The sequence below is a fragment of the Carcharodon carcharias genome, chromosome 6 (assembly GCF_017639515.1).
Source record: "Carcharodon carcharias isolate sCarCar2 chromosome 6, sCarCar2.pri, whole genome shotgun sequence".
Classification (NCBI taxonomy): Eukaryota; Metazoa; Chordata; class Chondrichthyes; order Lamniformes; family Lamnidae; genus Carcharodon; species Carcharodon carcharias.
In genome coordinates this window covers 176817887-176842566 of record NC_054472.1, presented here as the reverse complement: position 1 = coordinate 176842566, position 24680 = coordinate 176817887, and the positions used below count along the sequence as shown (strand labels likewise).

At 39.2% G+C, this 24680-nt stretch overlaps 1 protein-coding gene across 2 annotated transcripts in view; it reads right to left on the bottom strand.

The window, feature by feature from the left end:
• The window catches only part of LOC121279030 (tyrosine-protein phosphatase non-receptor type 2-like), a 73194-nt gene that overhangs the window by 13792 nt on the left and 34722 nt on the right, over positions 1 to 24680 (bottom strand). The window contains exons 4-9 of one of the 2 annotated variants that reach the window (XM_041189787.1): positions 20588 to 20686; positions 18721 to 18858; positions 17230 to 17439; positions 14985 to 15146; positions 9297 to 9505; positions 4914 to 5015 (exon numbers count right to left, since the gene is read on the bottom strand). In XM_041189787.1, the coding sequence (XP_041045721.1) occupies positions 4914 to 5015; positions 9297 to 9505; positions 14985 to 15146; positions 17230 to 17439; positions 18721 to 18858; positions 20588 to 20686 (920 nt within the window). The remainder of the gene's footprint in view (positions 1 to 4913; positions 5016 to 9296; positions 9506 to 14984; positions 15147 to 17229; positions 17440 to 18720; positions 18859 to 20587; positions 20687 to 24680) is intronic. The other variant, XM_041189786.1, reaches the window with a different exon arrangement.

Here is a 24680-nt window from a genome sequence, read left to right as displayed (position 1 = left end):
TAATTATCCAAAGATTTTATACTTCGATGTACAAAATGGCCAAAGCTTCCTTACAGGAAGCATCATTTCATCTTCCCATCGTGTCATGAAGGAAAACTGCTCAAATAGATAAACGTGTACCTTTAACAGCAACCTAATCATAAATACCAGTAAAATTTCAGGTGTTTTTCCTGGAGCTGCAATTACTTTGGTTCCATTTGATTAGGATTTCATTAATTTGCTGTACAGTATTACAATAGGAATAGGAATCTGATGAAGAGTCATACGGACTCGAAACATTAACTCTGTCTTCCTCTCCACGGATGCTGTCAGACCTGCTGAGTTTTGCCAGCAATTTTTGTTTTTGTTTCAGATTTCCAGCATCCGCATTATTTTGCTTTTACATTTGGAATAGTTTGGTTATTGCCCAATAGAACACTTGCTGAATATGCACAAATTTTGCTACAACATATTGCAGCAAGGAATAATGGTGCCACATCAACATACCTGCAGTTTTGCATGAGCCAATCTCCTAAAACCTTAACCATACATCAGGGAACAACATAGCTGATACTTCAACCATGAGGAAGGTGCAAAGAAAAAATGTATTTCACGCTCAGCACTTTGAGGAAACGATAAGACTACTTATATATTTCTTTATTTTTATTTCATTACAACCATGAGGTTTATAAGATTATTTTGTTTTGGACTGTGTCTTTAAATTTAGATTAAAATGAACAGGGTCATGTGACTATTCTGAATTCTGCCTGACAACAAGCCTGGCTTAGTTAAGGGACTGGCTAAGCAAGGTGCGAAATTCTCAGACCTGGGAATAATAGGCAAGGGCAGCTGTGCTAACAAAAAATAGACTTGCCAGTTCCAAGCTCCAAGCTTTTGAGTCAGAAGGAAAAAAAGAGGGGAAGGAAAAGAACAGCATTTGGTGTGGTCAGCAGAGAGAAGAGCTTTCGAGGTGGTTTTGGGAATATCTCCAAAAACAGAAAGAAGTGCCTGGAGACAATCACTTGAAATGAAACAGGAAAACACGAACACATTGGAAGTTGGTAGCGACCGTGGACAATTTGCTATAAGGATTGTAATTCTGTGGGGAGTGCCATGTGTTATAAGTATTAAAGGAACATTCTGTATTTTAAACAAAAACAGAATTACCTGGAAAAACTCAGCAGGTCTGGCAGCATCGGCGGAGAAGAAGAGTTGACGTTTCGAGTCCTCATGACCCTTCGACAGAACTTGAGTTCGAGTCCAGGAAAGAGCTGAAATATAAGCTGGTTTAAGGTGTGTGTGTGGGGGGCGGAGAGATAGAGAGACAGAGAGGTGGAGGGGGTTGGTGTGGTTGTAGCGACAAACAAGCAGTGATAGAAGCAGATCATCAAAAGATGTCAACAACAATAGTACAATAGAACACATAGGTGTTAAAGTTAAAGTTGGTGATATTATCTAAACGAATGTGCTAATTAAGAATGGATGGTAGGGCACTCAAGGTATAGCTCTAGTGGGTTTTTTTTTATATAATGGAAATAGGTGGGAAAAGGAAAATCTTTATAATTTATTGGGAAAAAAAAGGGGGAAACAGAAAGGGGGTGGGGATGGGGGAGGGGACTCACGACCTAAAGTTGTTGAACTTTAGGTCGTGAGTCCCCTCCCCCATCCCCACCCCCTTTCTGTTTCCCCCTTCTTTTTTTTTTCCCAATAAATTATAAAGATTTTCCTTTTCCCACCTATTTCCATTATATAAAAAAAAACCCACTAGAGCTATACCTTGAGTGCCCTACCATCCATTCTTAATTAGCACATTCGTTTAGATAATATCACCAACTTTAACTTTAACACCTATGTGTTCTATTGTACTATTGTTGTTGACATCTTTTGATGATCTGCTTCTATCACTGCTTGTTTGTCGCTACAACCACACCAACCCCCTCCACCTCTCTGTCTCTCTATCTCTCCGCCCCCCACACACACACCTTAAACCAGCTTATATTTCAGCTCTTTCCTGGACTCGAACTCAAGTTCTGTCGAAGGGTCATGAGGACTCGAAACGTCAACTCTTTTCTTCTCCGCCGATGCTGCCAGACCTGCTGAGTTTTTCCAGGTAATTCTGTTTTTGTTTTGGATTTCCAGCATCCGCAGTTTTTTTGTTTTTATTCTGTATTTTAAGTTGCCTACAAAAATAGTGTTTAGCTAATAGTGCTTTTAGTCATTTGTTAATACGAACATGCGTATTATTACATATGGTGTAGTGTTACAGTAAAATACTTTAAAAAATGAAATATTGTGTCATCCTCTACAGCTATTAACTTTGTTTGAATTTTTTTTTTTTTAAAAACGTTATCGGTCTCTATGGGGATCATAACAATTTCGAGTATTATTGCTCTCCAAAAAATAAGTCCAGTCCTTACCTGACAATTGTTTTCAATAATTAATTTCAGCGTTTAAAGGAAACCCACCTAATGGATTTTTCACTTTGCCAGTGGATTTAGTCAACCGATTCTAAAAAATATACCAACTTAACTCGCAGTTTGAACCCAGATGTGTCACACAAGTGCTTGTTCGAACAGGTCTCGGTACTTTAATACGAAAGCTGGGCATTATTAAAAAGAAGAAGAATTTGGTGATCATGGTGTATCTGCCATTTGATCTCTCCATGCTTTTTCAATTTTACAAGAACTGCAACAGTGAACCTCACTATTCCCTAAATGTACGGCAGCTAAAGAAAAACGTTAACAACTGTGACACAATTTTCAGATGCAATTGCTTTTATGGTACTAAAAAATGTCTAGAACATAGAAAATTCCTCATATATTGGACTACAACATTAGTCCTACATAAGAAGAAAGGCAGAATGAGAAACGTAACTATCAAATGTTCACAGTTTGCATACTTGAGAGTTAATGAAAGGGAACAGGAAAACAAGTGCACATCCAGTCTGTGAAAATAAGCATTGCCTGCAAATGTGCTGCCTGTCACATTCAGGAATTATGGGGGTGGGGGGGAAACGGTCTTTTCTCTTTAATACAAAATTGTAACAACAGCACTGGATATCCTCAATGCATTACATATTGCTTATGGTTGTCAGTAATAACTCAAGTATAAATTATTGATACAGTCATTTTTAAGCCTATCGTTGCATTTTTATCGAGGCTTACAACTTTTATTATTCCCCCGCCATGGGACTGAAAAAAATAACTGGTCCAAGAACTGGAATTTTCTTTTTTTTAAGAAAAGGAAAAGATGTAGCTAAACAATAAATGGTCTGAACATCAAGGAACACATCGTTAATAAATAATAAATTTTAATGTGCAATACAAGATTTCTACCATGAAGTAATGCTAATGCATTGGCATGGGTCATTAATTATATCTTGTGGCAATGAGTACTGCTGGAGTACATTTTAAAGCAGGTCTGCACAATTTACATCCTCAGGTCCTGGACCAGTAAGTTTACAGCAACCCCTCATTTTATAATGTGATGCATTATCTCTAATACAAATATACAATATAATGAAATGCTCAAGACTAAATTTTATTCAACTGGTCTTACTGGAATGTAAAACTTCAACAATTTTTAAGTGTGATCTGTTGTGTTAATGTCAACAGCTTTCCCCTTCCTTGGCCAATACATAGGCTTGTTCCACTGTTTCAACTTAGGATAGTCACATCATTAACCAACACTAGCAAGAAACACTTCTCAACTCTTTAACCCACAGAAGCATCTTTGGATGCCTTGCCAGCATTTATACAACAATGCCTTTACAACGTGGTCAGTATTTTGTTAAAAAAAGAAAAACCAAAATATGGTTATTACTTCTAAATATAGGTAGCATGTCTATAAAATCAAATGTTGAGTAAATAATTAAAAATAAGTTAGTGAAGTTTTCAATACTCAAATTGGAAAACATATTTCATACAATCATGAAAATGAAAGGCCTAGCCACAGAAAGTCAAGGACAGCGCATTTTTTTGGGAAACCTCTATGGGTTAAGGAGTTAAATAGTATTTTATACATACATAATGATTCAGTAAATAATCCAAATACTTTAATGATTGATTTTTGAAAAGGAAATTAAAAATTGTATTTCCAGAAATCTTCCTATGCCTTTGCTAAGTGACTAACTGCACTCTATGCACAGCAGTATAAACAAAGGAAAAATATGCCATCCAAAAAAACTAATATTGAATATCTTAAGGCTGACGATTTTTTAAATCTATAGAAATGTTTTAAGTGCACAGCAATTCTGCCGATTGGAAAGAAGAAAAAACAGTTTAAGAAAATGCAGAACAGCAGCAGCAGGCCAAAGCAATAAGGAAGAGGTCCAGTGGCAAGGCAGTTGCTGGATTTTCTTTCTGCTGCTTGCTGGTTTAACATTTATAGGAATGGACACTCAAACCTGCCTACCAAAATTAATGTGCTTTATCAGATGCCCAGGCTGCTAGGTACAGGTGTCCCACCATGGAGCCAAAATAAAAAAAACTTCCTCCTGGAAAACACCAGCAAGAAACAGGAAAAAGACTGCTTTTAATGGAAGCACAATTTTTAACTAAATGTTTATTGCAGCACAGGTCTGATAACGTATTTACAACAGGATTTTTCTTCTATTCGGTGGTTTTAATTATCCAAACAACTGGCAATATAAGAACCTGAGAATCTGTGTTGCAAACTGTTGAGTGAAACTCAAACAGTACCCCATTCTAGTGCATCCTCCTCTGACCTGTCAATCCTCAAACATCTTGTTCTTGTGCAAGGACGATATGACTCCTCAGCATCTTACACCTCAGATGTAATATGCCCCTGAACACCATTAAATGCATAGTTATACAATTTATCATTGAAAGTACATACAGCAGCAAACAACAGCTCCAACTGCAAGAGTAGCAACTGCAGCAATGTTAATGAGAACAGGTCTCCAATATAACCACCTTTTTCGTTTCACCTCAGTTTCACTTAGCTTCTGTTTCATTCTATGCACCTTCTGCGCTGTACTTGCTATCCTATCCTCACGATGTCGTTTTCGAAGGTTACTGAAAGGCAAACAAGAAAATTATTTATTGACAGGCAATAACAAACCCAAGTAAAAAGGTTCTTAAAGAATTCATTTACTGTATTTCTCTTACACATAGCATAAAGGGGCAGCATGAGGAAGCCATCGGATCTGTGGGACACTGACAGAACTATGACTTTAATGCAGCTATAACAGGTATGGCAGGGCTGAGCAGCCAACATTACTTCCCTGCATTAATGGCAGAGTGAATTCCAAAGATTAAATCTTATGCTCCCTGGTCACCAGCTCAGAGCAGAATCTATGGAAGTTTGAGGACAAGTCCCCCACAGATAATGCAAGGTCTGAAAGGAATGGTAAGAAAATTAGAAATACTAAAAAGAAAAGAAATACGTAGTTCCATTGCACAAAATTTGTGTTTTTTCAGTAAAAACACAGAACACAATAATTATTTTGATGTTGTCTACAGATCGCCTGTGAAGTGAATAGGTCCATTAGAAACACGGATATGAAAACTGCTTTTTTTTTAAATAGTGACTCACCAGACCCTCTTCATAGAATGAATTTAAAGAAATCTCATGAAACTTATAAGATTGCCTGCCACAAGCGTAGCTGCGGTCATTCTTTGAACGACACCACAACATACAAACAGTAATTACCATAATTTTGTTGGTTTTAGGGGCGAAGTTAAAATTCATTCAGGAGCATGCTTGCTATAATAACTTAGGAAACTGCACAGCCACCACCTTTATCAAGTGGTCTTCCCCACATGATCATATGAAAAGTTATCATTTTAAATATCACATTAGTTCCTTCACCAGAAAGGATGATATTGAGATCCAATACATAACTGTGACAACAATTAACACACACAAAAAAAACCAAGTAGGTTAAACAAATGCCAGGTCAGAAAGAAGTCAAGAAGTAGGTTAAGAGATAGTTCTGTATGCAGATGTGTACTTCTTTCTTCCAAGTTGTTCTTTGTTCACTTCACATAAATATGTTCCAGAGGCTGGGGGCAAAAAGGCTACATCTATATATTCAAACAGTCTAGGCTCAGCGGAGCCCTATTTAAGACAATTGTTTTTTCACTAAAGGCACATGTTTTCTTTGGGGCATTCCCCAATCTACATGTTGACCCACAAGCAACCTTGTACCTTACCAGTGACCTATACTGGGAAACACATGAACAATTTAACAACTGTTCACTGAATAACAATCAAGAATGACCTTGAAGCCAATTATAGTGCTCTGTTGGCCTGACTAAGATTAAAAAACTCAGACTAAGAATCAAGTTTCATATCTTGTACTGCACCACTGTTTTTACCCACAAGCCCATTTGGGCGTATATTTAGGTTAACGGAGGGACTGTAAAGTGGCAGAAAAAGCATCACAACGTAATTTTCTTCAGCAGAGAAGGTATAAAGGTAAACTGCCAATGTGATAAACAAATTACAGTGGATTTACTGTTAAAATCTGCAGCTGCTTCTTATATATGCCAAAATAAGGTATAGTGCAGCAACAGCTTAATTTGACACACGGTCTTAAGATCATTCAAACTTGTACACTAAAAAAATGTTCTGACCCCAATTTGTTGAGAATGATGCTTCAGTACCAAATACCATATCTTGAAAGCATCAATAAGCAGCAGCATAGATTTTCAGTGAGATTGAATACTGAACGCTTGTTGGAACAAGCACCAAGATACAAACTAATTGCTGATGAATCATATGAACTGCCTGTGCAGGTGGTCTCAGCATTTGTGGCTAAACCTTGTTGCATTAGAGTCTTCATGAGTAGAATTCACTGGATGGCAAAACTATAGACACTTCAAGAGTATCTCTCCTCAGAAGCTACCTTGCCCACCCCCCTCAGTATTGTATATGTTTCAATAAGATCATCTCTCATTCTTCTAAACTCCAATGAATATAGATTTAATCTGCTCAACCTTTCCTCATAAACCAACCCCTTCATCTCAGAAATTAGCCAGTAAACATTCTTTGAGCTGCTTCTAACACAAATTTAAGTAAGGAGTTCAAAACTGTGCACAGTATCTAGTTGTAGTTGCACCAATGCCCTTTGCAGTGTAGCAAGACTTCCCTACTTTTATACTCCACTCCCTTTTGCAATAAAGGCCAAAACTCTATTTACTTTCCTAATTACTTGCTGTACCTGCACACTAACTTTCTGATTCATGTGTGAGGACACCCAAATCCCACTGTACCATTGCATTCTGCTATTTCTCTCCATTTAAATAATCACAGAATCCAGAAGAAGCCCTTCAGCCCATCGAGTCTGCACCGACACATGAGAAACACCTGGCCTACCTACCTAATCCCATTTACCAGCACTTGGCCCATAACCTTGAATGTTATGATGTGCCAAGTGCTCATCCAGGTACTTTTTAAAGGATGTGAGGCAACCCGTCTCCACCACCCTCCCAGGCAGTGCATTCTAAATCGTCACCACTCTCTGGGTAAAAAAGTTTTTCCTCACATCCCCCCTAAACCTCCTGTCCCTCACCTTGAATTTATGTCCCCCTGTGACTGACCCTTCAACTAAGCTGCTCCCCATCCACCATGTCCATGCCCCTCATAATCTTGTACACCTCAATCAGATCACCCCTCAGTCTTCTCTGCTCCAATGAAAACAACCCAAGTCTATCCAACCTCTCTTCATAACTTAAATGTTTCATCCCAGGAATCATCCTGGTGAATCTCTGCACCCCCTCCAGTGCAATCACATCCTTCCTATAATGTGGCGACCAGAACTGCCACAGTACTCCAGCTGTGGCCTCACCAAGGTTCTGTACAACTCCAACATGACCTCCCTACTTTTGTAATCTATGCCTTGATTGATAAAGGCAAGTGTCCCATATGCCTTTTTCACCACCCCACTAACATGCCCCTCCGCCTTCAGAGATCTTCTGCATTTCCATTCTTCCTGTCGAAGTGGACAACCTCGCATTTTCCTACATTATACTCGATCTGTCAATTTTTTTCCCCATTCACTTAACCTATATCTTGTGTTTTTTCATATTCATCATGGGATATGGGCATCACTGGCTAGGCCAGCATTTATTACCCATCCCTAACTGCCCTCGAGAAGGTGGTAGTGTGCTGCCTTCTTGAACTGCTGCAGTCCATGTGTTGGTGTAGAAACACAACTTGCTTTTAGAGCCATAGAAAAGTTACGATACAGAAAGAGGCCATTCAGCCCATCATGTCTCCGCCAGCCGAAAAAATCTAAAAAAACTAGCCGCCCATTCTAATCCTACCTTCCAGCACCTGGTCCATAGCCTTGCAGGTTACAGCACTTCAGGTGCAGATCCAGGTATCTTTTGAATGAGTTGAGGGTTTCTGCCCCCAGGCAGCAAATTCCAGACATCCACCACCATCTGGGTGAAGAAGTTTTTCCTCATGACCCTCTAATCCTCCTACCAATAATCTTAATTCTGTAATTCTACCTATCTTTGTTCTGTCAGCAATTTCGCTACAATACACTTGGTTCCTTCATCCAAATCTAATACAGATCATAAATAGTTGATGCTACAGCACTAATCCCTGTGGTAGTCCAGCAGTTAATTTCCCAACCTGAAAATGACCCGTTTATTGCAAGTCTCTGTTTCCTGTTAGCTAGCTAATCCTCAATCCATGCTAAAGTATCACCCCCAACATCATGAGCTCTTATCTTATGTAGTAACCTTTTATAAGGCACCTCATTAAATGCTTTTTGGAAATCCAAGTACACCACATCTGCAGCTTCCCCTTTTCCACGCTGCTTGTTACTTCCTCAAAGATGTCTAACAAATTTGTCAAACATGATTTCCCTTTCACAAAACCATGCTGACTCTGTCTGATTTTATGATTTTTTAAATGTCCTGTCACTACCTCCTTAATAATGGCATTTAACACTCAATAGCATTTAATGGCACGTAACAGCATTTTTCAATGGCGGATGTTAGATTAACTGGCCTATGGTTTCCTCCTTTCTTGAATAGTAGTGTTACATTTGCAGCTTTTGAATCCGTTGGGGCTTTTCCAGAATCTAGGGAATTTTGGAAGATTACAACCAATGCATTCACCAACCCTGCAGCCACTTCTTTTAAAATCCTAGGATGCATGATATCAGGTCCTGGGGACCAGTCAGCTTTTAGTGTCATTAGTCTTCCTAGTGACAGCAATTGTTTTAAGTTCCTCCCTATCTTTTGCCTCTTGGTTTTTTACTATTCTTGGGGTAAAATAGAAGAGAAGAAACAGGGCAACAGATTTAGTTTCTTTTAAAACATTGTCATTTTACATACTTTGCTTTGTTCTCGGTGTTTTCTTGTACTTTGCCAAACGTTTCTTCCATGGAGGTGTTATTTTCTGCTTCTGTTGTTTCTTCCCCTGGTAAATCAAGATCCCTATTCTCATTATACCTTGGAAGAGTGCGTTTTGGAGGTTGGGGAGGTGGAGATGGATGGTCTGCTACAGGATCCTGGTCTTCGTTGGAAAGCTCTTTCCATCTTTTCTGTTCACATACAGAAAAATATTTAAAACCTTGTTCTGTTTTTACGATTACAACACTAAACAAAAGCAAGTTGCAGAAAGTAAAGAAACCATGCTCAGCCTTATCACAGCAATAACATCATTTTTTTAAAATGACAAACAGAAAAAAAGCACCTAGTGCCTCTTTTGAATAAATTGTCTTACCAATCTTCTCACTCATGACAGGACTCGGCAAAATTTTCAAAAATGTAACTATCTAATAGGTGACAAATTCACACCACAGGTACAGTAAAGCTTATTCTTTGGCCCATTGGTTTGATCCTTTTTCTCAATACCAGCCCTACTGCTTCCCTGTTAAAGGATTAGTTTTGTAAATGACATAACGTTCTACTATATTATAAAGATCTCAATAATCTGACTTTTGTAACAAAGCATCATATATTTGAATTAATTTGATTCATGCTTAGTGTATTCAATTTTTAAAATCCTACGTTCTATTAATCATCAACCCATTGCTACTTTAAATATAGCACTCTAAAATTAGGAAGAAAGATCTCAAAGATGTGTCTTGGGTCACAAAAGATTAAAACAAAATATCTGATTAGCCAGAAATGATTTCTCCAATCTGTTCTATATGACTTGGTTTCATAATGTCACATCAAGTAGACCTGAGTTTCATAAGCTCTTGTTGGATAATGACCTTTCAGACTAAGAAATAAGGATACAAAATTATGCCAAATCTTCCTAAAATTGATTAAATATGTGGGCAAAATCTATGATAAGGTAGATGCATACAGTCTGTAGAGGGAATATATTTGATGATAATGAGCTTCTCTCATTTCAGGAGCCATTTCCCCTGAAGGCAGCCAAGTTAGGTAGCGCACTTGCCTACAAGTGATATCTTTCTCTTGTACAAGCATGGAGTAATTATCATATGGATGATCAGTTTTGCTGTCAATTTTGTCACGCTCAGTAATACCATTCTGTAGCATCACACTTCCTTTTCAGGACTTACACAGGTCAGCAATAGTGTCTCACCCCCACTAATTTATACACACACAAACTTGTAATTTCTTCAAAGTGTTTCCAACCACTTGCATATACTTTGTCACATAAAAGGGAGTCTGTTATATGAATCACAGAGAGGGAAGGCAGCAAATAAATTGAGAAGGAATTTTTAAAGGCTGTAAAGGGGAGGTACAAATAAAGTTTTTATTAAAGTAAGTTGAAAAAGAACTATCTGCTGGGCCAAATAAACTGGAAATAAAAGAACCTCAGAGAGCTTTCATTGCAGGTAGAGATGGTTTTTCAGTGAAGAATAACTGACTAGAATGAGTAGCAACTATATAAATTATTGCTCTGCATCAGAGATTATTTTCTGATGTAAATGTATGAAGCATATATGCATGGATGAAGCATTTAGATTGGCAATATTAAAGGACAAATATACAGTACTCTTACAATTAGCACAAACAAAGTTGAAGTCCTTCACCCGGTAACATAAGACATACTAAGTGAGCAGACAAAATTATGGCAGATGGCGTTCAATCTGGAAGGTATGAGGTCACCCCTTTTGGATCCAAGACAAGTCAGAATTTATTAATGGTGACAGATTAAGAACTGTGGAAGGCCAAATAGACTTGGGTGTTCATTTAAGCAAATCAATAAAAGCCATTACACTGGAATAAAATGTAATCAAAAAGTTGGAGTATTGGCCTTTATCTCAAAAAGTTTGGAATTCAAAAGTGAGGAAGAAGTACTCGAGTTGTGCAGAGTCTTGGTTGAACTCTATCTGGAATAGAAAAATATACTGGAAGGATGTACTGGTCTTAGAGGGGATACACTGCAGAATACAGAAGAGTTAAATTACAAGGACTGGTTGTATTCCCTTAAATTTAGAAGATTGAGGAGTGATCTAATTGAGATCCTTTTAAATAAAATAATTTGATAGGGTAAATACAGAAAAATAATTTCATTTGGTGGGTGAATGTAGAAAAAAGGACAATCTTAAAATTAGAAATTAGAGCTAAATCATTTAGATGTGAAATCAGGAATTCTCCTCAAAAAAGGCTGTGGACAGTAGGTCGACTGAAATTTCAAGACTGTGATTCATAGTTTTGTTAGGAAGGGGCATCAAAAGATACAGACTAAAGGTGAGAAATGGACTTGAGATATAGATCAGGCATGATCTAACTGAATGATAGATCAGACTCAATGAATGTACTTATTTAGCTAAAAACAAAAAAGGTAAAAACAAAAAACTGTGGATGCTGGAAATCCAAAACAAAAACAGAATTACCTGGAAAAACTCAGCAGGTCTGGCAGCATCGGCAGAGAAGAACAAAAGTTGACGTTTCGAGTCCTCATGACCCTTCAACAGAACTAAAAATAGGAGAGGGGTGAAATATAAGCTGGTTTAAGTTGTGTGTGTGTGTGTGTGTGTGTGTGTGTGTGTGTGTGTGTGTGCGTGGGGGGGGGGGGGGGGGGGGTGGTGGTGGTGGTGTTGGTTGTATGGACAAGAAAGCAGTGATAGGAGCAGATAATCAAAAGATGTCACAGACACCTCTTTGTTCTTTTGTCTGTGACATCTTTTGATAATCTGCTCCTATCACTGCTTGCTTGTCCCTACAACCACCCCCACCACTGCACACCCCCCCACCTTAAACCAGCTTATATTTCACCCCTCTCCTATTTTTATTTATTTAGCTGTTTAACTTCCCAAAGCATTTTATCGAAAGTAAGGGAACAGAGAGTGACTTTAAGAGGATCCCTGGAAAATTGTTCAAAAAGATAGGTTTTGAGAAGGAATTCCATAGTGCTGAGGAATGTAGAGAAGCAGAAGGGTTCAAGGCAAGAGCACCAGAGGACATGGCCAACATGATTTAATGCTCAGGCACCAATGATGTAGTGAAAAGAATGACTAAAAAAACACTGCACTGTATTTGGAAGCAGAACAAGCAAAATAAATTTTCATTTTCCTGCTAGATAACAAAATTTTAAAGTAGATGTCCTATTGCTGCTACATAAAGTTGAAGATTGGGAATGCTCAGGAGGTTCTGGCAATATTGTTCAAGATGTCAGCCTTTATCACTGATATTTTCAATCTCACATTCTCATGCAGGATAAAAATTACCAAGAAAATCTCCTAACACCAGAAGCTGATCTAATAACAATTGTAAGCCGGTCAACTTTTTGGAAACAATTACACAAACTAAGTAGAAAGATCCATTTGTAAAATCTGTGTTTTCAGAATTGGTTCCAGAGCTGGGCAAGCACAAACATAGCAAAAACAAGTGAAGGGATTTCCCACCTTACATATATAATTAGATAGAGATATACATATTTAGAATATCCAAGCCATATCATAAATCCAACCAAGGCAATTTATAGGACCATCTTTCCTGTAGGAACTGGATGCTTTCATTAGTGTTGCAAGTGATAGAATTGCTAATATCAAGATTCTACTGTCATTTTAAAAAAAAATATGATGCAGGTTAAATTCTAATAAAATCCCATATCTTACAAGTTTGCAAAAATGGTTTTAATATGCTTTAGACTTTAATGCTTCATTTAATATTTGAATAACATTTGTATAGTGACCTGTAAGACTTGTATCCCTTAAACAACAGACAACAAAAGGAAATTACTTCACAGAGCTCTAGATATTTTAACATTTCTCTTGTCTTCCAGAGTTCTCCAGGATGTCTGATGTGCATGAAAACAGCATTTATATAACGCCTTTAATGTAGTAAAATGCTCCATGGCTCTTCAGAAAATGTTACCAAACAAAATTTGACACTGGGTCAGAAAGAGGGGTATAGAGTAGGTGACCCAAAGTTTGGTCAAAGCAGTAACATGTTGCAGTGTCTTAAAGAAGTGGGGAGTAGAGGCATGAAGAAGTTTATGGAAGGAATTCCAGAGCTTAGGGCCTAGACAACTAAAGGCACCGCTATCAATAGATCTAATGTGTATCTGAAGAGAATGGGGCATCAGCATGGTATTTCCAGGATGTGCAAGAGACAGTAACTGGAGGAGCTCAGAGATCTCAGAGGGTTGCAGGGCTGGAGAAGATAACTGGGAGAGGGAGGGAAAGACCATGAAGGGATATGAAAACTAGGATGAGAATTTTAAAGCTGAGGCATTGCCAGACCAGGTGCCAATGTAGGTGAGCCAGCAGGAGTGATGCAAATTAAGATATACGGTTGAGTTCAAGTTTATGGAGGGTGGAAGGTGGGAGGCCAGCCAGGGTGCATTAGGGATAGTCAAGTCTAGAGACAATAAAGGTATTCCATGAGGGTTTCAACAACAGATAATCTAAGGCTGAGCATTTTACAGAAGTGGAACCAATTTATTACTAGATTCACAGAGTTTTTGCCTTAAATAAAACCAGAAAGTGCTTCAGCAAGCATGGCAGCCTCTGTGGAGAGAGAAAGAGAGTTAACATTTCGAGTCCAATATGACTCTTCTTTGGAACTGAAGAGGAGTAGAAAGGTGATGGATTTTATGCTGTTGAAAAAGGGGGGAGGGTCAGGTAGAACAAAAAGGAAGGTCAGGTGTATGCTAGAGGGTGGGAGAGATCAACTGATAAAGATGTCATGGAACAACAGGCAAAGAGTGCTGATGGCTGTGGTTTCTGTCTGCCTGATATGAAGTGTACCCTCTAGGGACAGCCATAGGTTTATAGGGCCAAGGATTTGGATATCTCAAAGTGTGTGCAGAGTTACTAAGGGAATTTAACCAATTAAAACCATTTTACCTGCCAACCACGGAACAATGATTAGCTTCTTGCTGTTTGTTCCCTAGGTTCTGGTCTGCAGAGTTATCTGGAGCACAATTGGAAGAATCTAGTCCAAACTGATAGGTTTACCGCTCCAAGTTCAATTTCTGTTCAAGGACATCTTGTATTTGTATGATAGCCAATTAACAAATACCTTCAAGCACTTAACAAGGAAGTAAAAACATGGTGAATCAAGGAGAAAACAACTGAACTGTACCAGGGGTGGGAAATCTTTGGTTCTTCTTTTAAAAAAAGCTGTGATGAAAGAAACACCCACACGGCAGAAATTACCAGGAAAATAAATGCACGGCAAATAGAATTTTTACATCCAAGAGGCTCTACAGTGGGTTTATGCAATTACTTATTTTAGTAATGCTCATATCAGTATAGGCACTGCCTCCAACTACAGGGGGTACATGTCCTGCAATTACACAAATCTAACCCACTAAGTCTGATAGAATAACATTCTTTTTTAAGCTAACTCACTCCTGCCCAAGTTCTTTGGGATACGAAGCACAACTGTGAAACTGTGAAAGTTGCCAACCTGAAAAGGAACATGATTTTCATTTTCATGAAAAGCATGAGGAAGAGTTTATTCTTCTTGCTGCTGTTCCTCCTCTCACATTCACACCACCTTTCGCCTTGGAGAAGATTAAATCCTATCCTGAAACAGTCAGCTGTGGTCAGCAATATCACAGATTAGAAATAATTATTACATTTTTACCTGTACAGATGAGTCTCCCTTGATATATTTGGCTCCCTCTATAACTGCCATGTATGAAAATCTCAACTGGTCTGGAGTCTGTATAAGTCCCATCCGATACTTCCTCATTTCTAATAGTACTTGTCTGATGTCCACAGAGGAAGGATCTTTGCGTTTCTCCATCTATAAGAAAAATATCCTGCTCAGCAAACAATTTAGACCCTAGACATAACTTTTTTTTATTTGTTCTCAGATGTGGGCGTCACTGGCAAGGCCAGCATTTCTTGTCCATCCATAATTTCTCTTGAGAAGGTGGTGGGTGAGCCAGTTGTTGAGCTACTGCAGTCCATGTATTGTAGGTACACCCACAGTGCTTTTAGGGAGTGAGTTCCAGGATTTTTACCCAGCAACAGTGAAGCAGCGGTGATTTAGTTCCAAGTCAGGATGGTGAGAGACTTTGTGGGGAGCTTGCTTAGGTAGACATTTAAAAGTTTTTATGTTTCTTATTCTTGTTTATCTCACAATGACCACAGCTGTTCAGGCACCTTGATGGTACAACTATTTAAGTGCTGCATGCCTTGGAACAGCATTGGTTGAAAAAGGCTCTATATCCTTTGAAAAAGGATACAGATTGAGCCTTGTAAAAGGTTGCAAAAGATGCAACCATCTTCAGCTGCTTCATCAATGACCTTCCTTCCACCATAAGGGATGTTCGCAAATGATTGCACAATGTTCAGCACCATTCACAATTCCTCAGATACTGAAGCAGTCCATGTCCAAATCCAGCAAGATCTGGACAATGTCCAGGCTTGGACTGACAAGTGGCAAGTAACATTTGTGCCGCACAAGTGTCAGGCAATGACCATCTCCAACAAGAGTGAATCTAACCATTGCCCCTTGACATTCAATGGCATTAACATCACTGAATCCCCCACTATCAACATCTTGGGGGTTACCATTGACCAGAAACTGAACTGGACAAGTCATATAAATGCATGGGAACACCAACATCTACAAGTTCCTCTCCAAGCCACACACCATCCTGACTTGGAAATATATCCAACATGGACTGCAGCGGTCCAAGAAGGCAGCTCGCCATCACCTTCTCAAGGGCATTTAGGGATGGGCAATAATTGCTGGCATAGCCAGTGATGCTCACATCCCATGAATGATTTTTTTTTTTTAAATCCTCTGAGCCACATTCAGATTTCTGCCATAATTTATGTTGTGGAGGGGGCATGAGTATACAGTGAGCAGAACCACTTCCCTGCTTACAAAAAAAAAAGAAAAATCACAGGGAGTTGTGCTAAATCTATCATAAACATCGCCTTGTGACAACCTGAAAATTGCATTGCCAAAGATCTGGAACAATATTATCAGCCACAGAAAGTTGACTCAGGGAATTTATCCTCCTAAAATGTCAACTTGACTTCAACTTCACCAAGTTATTTTATGAGCCCTGTTCCAAATTTAATGGGCAACTTGTTCTACTGTCTGAACATTAAATCAGCCGTTGGCATTTTCATTGGGCTTTACGCAAAATAATGCCGTAATCTTCCAGCCTAGATTTAATAGCCGGAATTTTTCTGTCGGCGAGCTGGGGGTGGGGCCCGCTCACCGACGCGAAAATGACGTCGGGGGAAACCCCCGACTTCATCCCACCCCATTTAAATATTCAGGAAGGCGGTGGCACAGCACGATCAGCTGTCCGCTCACCGACCTGTCAATGGCCAATTGAGGCCATTGCCAGGATAATTAAGCCAATTAAAGGCACTGACCGTTCAGCCTTAAGGATCGCGGGCAGGCCAGGAGCCCCAGTGGGCTTCTGAAAAAACATGAAACCTCATCCACTGGCAGGATGAGATTTCATGTCTGTTTTAAAAAAATTTAATAAACTTTATGTGATATTTATTAATATGTCCCATCTCGTGTGACATTGTCACATGAGGGGGACATGTTAATCATTTTTTTATTTTTCTATTTTTGATGTTTATGAAACTTTCAGCGCTCTCCCTGAGACAGCACTTAGTCTCAGGAGGATGTGCGCTCTTTCGCAAAAGAGCGCACTTTGACTGTTGGGGAATCCCTCCTCCCCCTGCACATGGAGCGCATAGCGCCCACTCAAAATGGCAGCGGGGCCTGTTTCCGTGGCGGCGATCGGCTGCCCACCTGCCCATCAAGGGCAAAATTCTGCCCAATGTGTATCTAAGGACAAGGGGACAACAGCATGATGTTTTAAATAACAAGGTGTTACATGATTACTCACCAAAAGAAGACAGGTATCTACTAATGCAAAGGTGCCAGATCGTCCAATGCCTGCACTACAGTGAACTATGGCAGGTCCGCACTCAGAGTTCAAGGAGCCAGATTCTCTCACTTTTAACAGAAAATTAAGGAATGAAGCAGGGGATTCTGGCACTCCAAAATCAGGCCAAGTAGTATAATGGAAGTGTAAGATCTCTCTGGTCTCTCCAGTCTAACGAGACAAAATAAGAATAAGCAACACAAGTTAAATCATTGCTAACATTGGAGAAAAAAAATGTACAGCATTTCCAAATCTACAATACCCTATTTTCAAAATATATAAAGACTCCTATGAAGGACAAGAAAGTTTAAATGTACAAAAGGGAAAATAAATCCCAAACCATAAAAATTCCACTTCCTTTCAGGTCATTATTTAGAATTAATATTTTCTTTAGTGAAAGGTGTTACATTCTGGGGCTTCAGTTTTAAGAAAGAGGAAGCATACTTAAGTTTTAGACTTGCAACAACATTTGGATCTAGAGGGCACAGTTTAAAGATAAGCGGTCTCCCATTTAAGACAGACAAGGAGGAATTTCTTCTCTCATAGGGTGATTAAGTCTTTGGAATTCTCTTCCTCAGAGAGCTGTGGAAGCTGGGTCATTCAAAGTACCATAGGCTGAGTTAGACAGATTTTTGATCAACAAGGTAGTCAAGTGTTATGGGGGCTGTCAGGAAAGTGGATTTAAGTTCACAAATCAGATCAGATGTGATCTTACGGAATAGCAGAACAGATTCAATGGGCCGAATAGCCTACTCCTGCTCCCATTTATGATCTGGTGTTTAAAGGCCATGCAAATGAAGTTGAAGCAACATCACCACATTTTAAGACTCCGCTTGCCAGAGGCCTGAATGGACTTTTGCCTACAATTCATGGCCTTAGTCTTGCTCCCAGGTCCCTTCAATTTGAAGGATCTGGGAGGGGTAAGCTCATAGCCATGGAAGATGAAATCATTTACTTTCTTCTCTCAAGGTCAGCAAGATGGACATTGGAAATCAAGGTTTTCTGGTCAGTGTTTCTGAATAGCAGCCAGAAGGCCCTGAAACTAGCTTCTCCCTCACCCTGTTAGTGGCATGGTCCTGCAAGTGACAGGAAAGACCCAAAGGAACATCAGGCCTAAAGAAGACGGCTATCTACCAATGCAAAGGTACTAGATCATCCACTGCCTACACTACAGTGAACTACGGCAGGTCCACACTCAAGAATTCAAGGAGCCAGATTCCATCATTTTTGACAGAAAATTAAGGGATGAAGCAGGGGATTCTGGCACTCCAAAATCAGGCCAAGTAGTACAATGGAAGGGTAATAGCACATAAGCAGCAGAATCAGGTCAGGTAGAACACTCAGGCTGGCTTGTGTCAAGATGGGAGGAAAATCAGCCCTGTAAAGAAGGTTCAATCACCACTACAACTGCTTCTATATAATTATGACAATTTTAGTGAACTGTATCCTTACAGAGATTCTTTGTAATTGCAGTTGCCGCACAGTGTAGTATGATTTTACATCTTCAGACAACAATCTTAAGCTGAACTGAGTGTCTTCAAATGAGATCACTTCATCTTCCTTGCTTGGCCAATACTTTTCACATTTTACCTGCAAAGCAAAAAATAATATTTACCATTTTGTTTTTCAAGATACTAAAAACGTACAGCTCACTAAAACAATATCTATACATTGTCATATGGCACAGGTCCTTTCATGAAACTGCATTCAGCAGCTAGTCTGAAAGTACCCAGCATTTCTCACTTGATAGGAGCTCTACAGGGGAGTGAGAAAAATTGATAAATAGAAAACAATTTTATCCATAAATGGATAAGTCTTCAAGATTATCTGTGGCAGTAATAACACTCTTGGTAAGATGGCTTATACAAATAACATTTTAAATAGTAACATCTCCATAATTAAATTTTACCCCCCCACCTACCCACCCCCAAAAGTTAACCTCATGGGATAGAAAGGAGAAATGGCACTTTTTCACATGATCTGCCTCTAAATAGAGGTGATAACACCTTAGAATAAAACCGTTAAACTAAATGTCTTTTTGTAATGGGCTACCTTCACCATGCATCAGGAAAAATGATTTGTGCAATTAATGTGGTAAAATCACTGGCCAAAGTTTTAGGGTTAGGCTGGAGGAATGAGATAACATGGGGGTAGGTGGCTCCCCATGGAACCATATTCCAGCATGAGTCAATGCCTTTAGGGAAGGAAACAACAGTGGGTGAGGACAAATGTGGGAACTGTAACTACATTCACTCAGATAAACATTTTCCAGTTTAAGTTAAATTGCAGGAGGAGGGGTGGAGCTGATGACACTTGGGACAGCATTTTTTAACATTTCCAAAAATAAAAAGAAACGTAAAATCATTGTCCTGGATTCTCCTCCTCCACCATGTGGTACTCTCATGACAAAATAAGAATTTTCCCACTAGTTTCCAGGTTTCCTTGCAAGCAAATACATTATTAGGTATCAGTGCTCTATACATTGTTGTAGCTGTTTAAATTTCAGAAGTACCCCTGCGCACACAGGCTCTGCCAATGTGCACTTTAAGCTTTCTGGATTGAGGCAAGTAGGCTGTGCCTCATGGGATGAGTATGTACTCTGAAATTGGCAAACAAGAATTCTACGAGGATGAAAACAAAATATTGCGGATGCTGAAAATCTGAAATGCAAACAAAAAATGCTGGAAAATCTCAACAGGTCTGGCAGCATCTGTGGTGAGAGAAACAGAGTTAACATTTCCAGTGCGCAGTGAAGATGATTCATATGGACTCGAAATGTTAACTCTATTTCTCTCTCCACAGAAGCTGCCAGGCCTGTTGAGTTTTTCCAGCATTGTTTTATGTAAGAATTCTATGAGTGACGATTAGTCACTAACTTTCTTCAGTGAACATTCTTCTAATGGGTTCCGATGTATCAAACATGTGGGGTTTTTTTGGTTAACCCAATATGTCACAATATTTTCCTGCCTGAAAGAGGAAGCAGATAAATTATGTTGATACCAATGCTATCAGCCATCGGGAGATGTACAGCACTATTGTCAGTAATGCTGTTCAAGTGCAGCAGTCATAACTCTATTCAGTGCTTCCACCAGATGGCATACATGAGATTAAGAATTATGGGGACTCTGCCTCCAAATATAATGCATCACCAGACCACTTAGCTTGAATAATTTAACCAGGACAGGAGGGCAAGAACCCCCACTGTTCACAGTTAAAACTTAAATGGTAATTTGCCATTTCTTGGCATCATTAAATCTAAGTTAAATCATGCAGTTAAAATCAAGCCACAAATATTTAAGTTTGTAAAGATTTCACTTACCGATCCCTTTTCAATGACACGATTCAACATCACTACCGCTCTGCTTTTTTGTTCCCATACCATTTGCCAGAAATGACCACACGAGTTGGGAAGTGGACCCTGTTAGGAAATGCACACATGTAGTAACAAACTGGAATCAATTTCATTTCTAAAAAGCGATGCATGGCTGCATGTATACTATAAGACACAGCCTTTACCTGTGAACCTAAAGTTTCTTTACACTACACAATACATAGGAACAGAAGTAGGTTATTTAGACCCTCACGCCTACTCTGCCATTTAAGGACATCATGGCTGATCAGCAACTTATCTCCATATGCCAGCCTTAGCCCCATAAATGACAATAACTAATCTAATATTTCATCTTAAAATTATTTTCAGATTTTATGAACCAAACACTGTCAAACATTCACATCTCAGTAAAGGCTGCTCAGCACTGCATGTAGCTTAGTTACAGCTCTCAACTTCTGTTCCTGCAGTGAAGAGCTGCAAACATGCTCATAGCTTTTAGTACCAAAAGTGTACATTTAGCAACAGTAAAATTATTTTCTCACTTTCCTAATGAAGCTTTCTAGATTCCAATTTTATTTTGGGAAGGTTTAGGTTTAAACAGGAAAGTGGCTTTTAAAACTTCTTAGATCAGCATTTTATTTTCCATTTTTTCTTTTTCTATACCATGACTTATTCTGAGAGTACACTTCCATGGGTACCAGTAACCCCACTGCTACTCCAGCTAAAATCAAGTAACTAGCGTCAAACACTATTGGTTTTAAAAAAAGTCATTGCATTGATATTCAAAGTCTTTTTTATTGTCTATGCAAGGACAACTATTCCCTGTGCCGTGGTTTTCCTCCTTTTTCCTCATCATTCAATACCACAGGCAGTCAACACTATGTATACGAAGCAGCGTACAGGCAAGATGGGGAACACCAACACCTGCAAGGTCCCCTGCAAGTTACACACCATCCTGACTTAACTTAAGAAATAGGAGCAATAGGCCATTCAGCCCTTTCGCCTACTCCGCCATTCAATGAGGTCATGGCGGATCTTTTACTTCATCACCCCAGCACTATCCCCTTATGCCTTGATGCTTTTAATATGTAGAAATCTACCGACCTCAGTCTTGAACATACTCAATGACTGAGCCTCCACAGCCCTCTGGGGCAGAGAATTCCAAAGATTTACCACACTCGGAGTGATGAAATTCCTCCTCATCTCAATCGTAAATGGCCTGCCCCTCATTCCAATACTCTGCCCCTTGGTTCTAGACCCCCAAACCAAGGGAAGCATCCTTCCTACATCTACCTTGTCGAGCCCTGTAAGAATTTTGTGTATTGAATGAGATCACCTCTCATTCTTCTAAACTCCAGAGAATAAAGGCCCATTCTATTTAATCTTTCCTCATAGGTCAAGCCCTCCATCTCAGGAATTAGTTTGGTGAACCTTCGTTGCACTCCCTCTCTGGAAAGTATGTCTTTCCTCAGGTAAGGAGACCAAAATTGCAGACAATACTCCAGGTGTGGTCTCACCAAGGCTCCATATAGTGGCAGTAAGACATCTTTACTCTTATACTCAAATTCTCTTGTAATAAAGGCCAATATACCATTTGTCTTCTTAACTGCTTGCTATTCCTGCATGTTAGCTTTCAGTGACTCATGAACAAGGACACCCAAGTCCCTTTGAAGTGCAACACTTCCCAGCTTCTCTCTATTTAAGAAATACTCTGTATTTCTGTTATTCCTACCAAAGTAGATAACCTTATATTTCTCCACACTGTATTCCATCTGCCAAATTTCTGCCCACTCATTTAGCCTCTCCAAATCCCCCTGAAGCGTTTTTGAATCCTGGACTTGGAAGTATATCGCTGTTCCTTCACTGTCACTTTCTCAAAATCCTGGAACTCCCTCCCTAACAGCACTGTGGGTGTACCAACACCAGATGAACTGCAGCGGTTCAAGGTGGCAACTCACCACCACTTTCCTAAGGGCAATTGGTGATGGGCAACAAATGCTGGCCTAGCCAGTGATGCTCACATCCCATGAAAGAATAACAAAATACTCCCTACTGCACATCATGTGGAACATCATTTGCTCATTGTCCTAAAAACCTCCCCAGCAGTAAGTAATCAGTAGTGCAGAATCATAGATAAATCCACTTTTACAATTCAGACACAGTCCATATAATTCTCCTCATGCCTTAGGAAAAGGTTCATAGACAAAGGGAAGTCCTCATTCTCCATGACCTTTAACATGATTTTAATGGCAAAGTCATCTCTAATAGGGTGAACAATGACACTTTTTATCAAAAATGTACAAACTTGAAATATTAGATTACAATATCTATCCAACTGATCAGGAAATACACCAAAATACCAGGGCCCTGTTATTTACTGGGGTAGGGTTTTAGAGTGAGACAGCGGAGTTTTCAATGTGAGTTTTCTCCCCCAAGTTTCCTACTGAAAGTCAGTCAGATTGATGGCCTTGGATGTCAGACAACAAAGACATTGAAAAAGACCGCAGTCAAGAAACAGTTAAGTTTCCAAAGGCCTGGGAAACCGAGCTAACAAATGTTAAAAAGAAAAACTTTGTCAGAAAGGAGGGAGGTGCTCTCCTTTAGAGGTCTTAATGACCGACCCACTGGTTGACAGTAGATTAGTTGCACATTCTTCATCCCAAATTCATTAAAACCAGAAGTGGGAGGGTTTGGGGTTGGGAGCCTGCTTGGAAATTTTAACTTTTACTTCCCAACGCAAACATTTTTGGGTTTAAAATTATCCACCATGTGTCAAAAGAAAAACAATGCTTGCATTTATATAGTGCTTTTCATGACCACCAGATATTTCAAAGTGCTTTTCAGCCAATGAAATACTTTTGAAGCGTAGTCACTGTTGTAGTGTAGGAAATGCAACAACCAATTTGTGCACAGCAAACTCCCACAAACAAAAATGTGTTAATGATCACATAATTGTTTTTTGTGATACTGATTGAGGGATTAATATTGGCCAGGGCACTGCGGGTACCTCCTTCAAAATAGTGCCATGGCATCTTTTACATGCATCTGAGGAAGCAGACTCAACTTAATATCTCATCCAAAAGATGGGGCCTCCAACAGTGCAGCACACCCTCAGTACTGCACTGAAGTGTCAGCCTTGATTTTTGTGAAGTCCTGGAATGGGACTTGAACATTAACCCTTCTGACTCAGAGACATGAACGTTACCCACTGAGTCATGGCTAACACCTCAGGGCTCAGGTTAAAACTACAAAATAGGTTTATAAATAAATAAAATTATCAGAAACAAAAGTCTAAAAATAGTACATAGATAAATCACACTGGTTCACTCAACTTATAAAATCAGTTACAAAACAATAGCATTTTTAAAAGTCGGTCTTAGATTTCAGAAGTAACACTTTTAGTTTCAACCAGTTTACGAAAGCAAAAGTTTATACATTTAATCAGATGTTCACTAAACATTCCACTAGCCTCGGCTCATAGCTGCAGTACAAAAGTTGCTTTGTTTCAAAGAAAGGAATCATTGCACAGTGAAAACCTGCCAGGCTGATGTTACGTGCCTTAAAATCCTTATCTGAGATTGACAACTTCATGTACTTGTGGAAGAGGCCCACTTAATCATTTTTTGCCCAAATGTAAATTTATTTCGAAATCTGAACTAGTACTGGTTTCCCTGATAAAAGTTTTACAGCTGTGAAGCAATGCAATTTTTATAAAGGCGGTTCCTGCCCCTAGAGATTTTAAAAGGCCACAAATAGACTTAAGACTATTCATGCCCCAGTGGTTAATATAAGTTGTTTCTAGCACCTGGGCTCATGTAACACTTACTGAACAACCCACCACAAGAAGTGACTCATTCACTTTTGAAATGTGATCTGCACAAGGCAATAAGTGTGTGATCCACATACAGAGGCAAAGATGCTTCTAGAAAGCAGTAATTCATTTTATGGTGATCATAAATTGGTCAGCTACCTTAACTCCACCAAGTATTAAAAATATATAAAGTCAATACCTACATCACGTAGACTCAGCAGTTCTAGAATGCAGCTCACCACCACCTTCTCAAGGGTAATTGGCGATGGG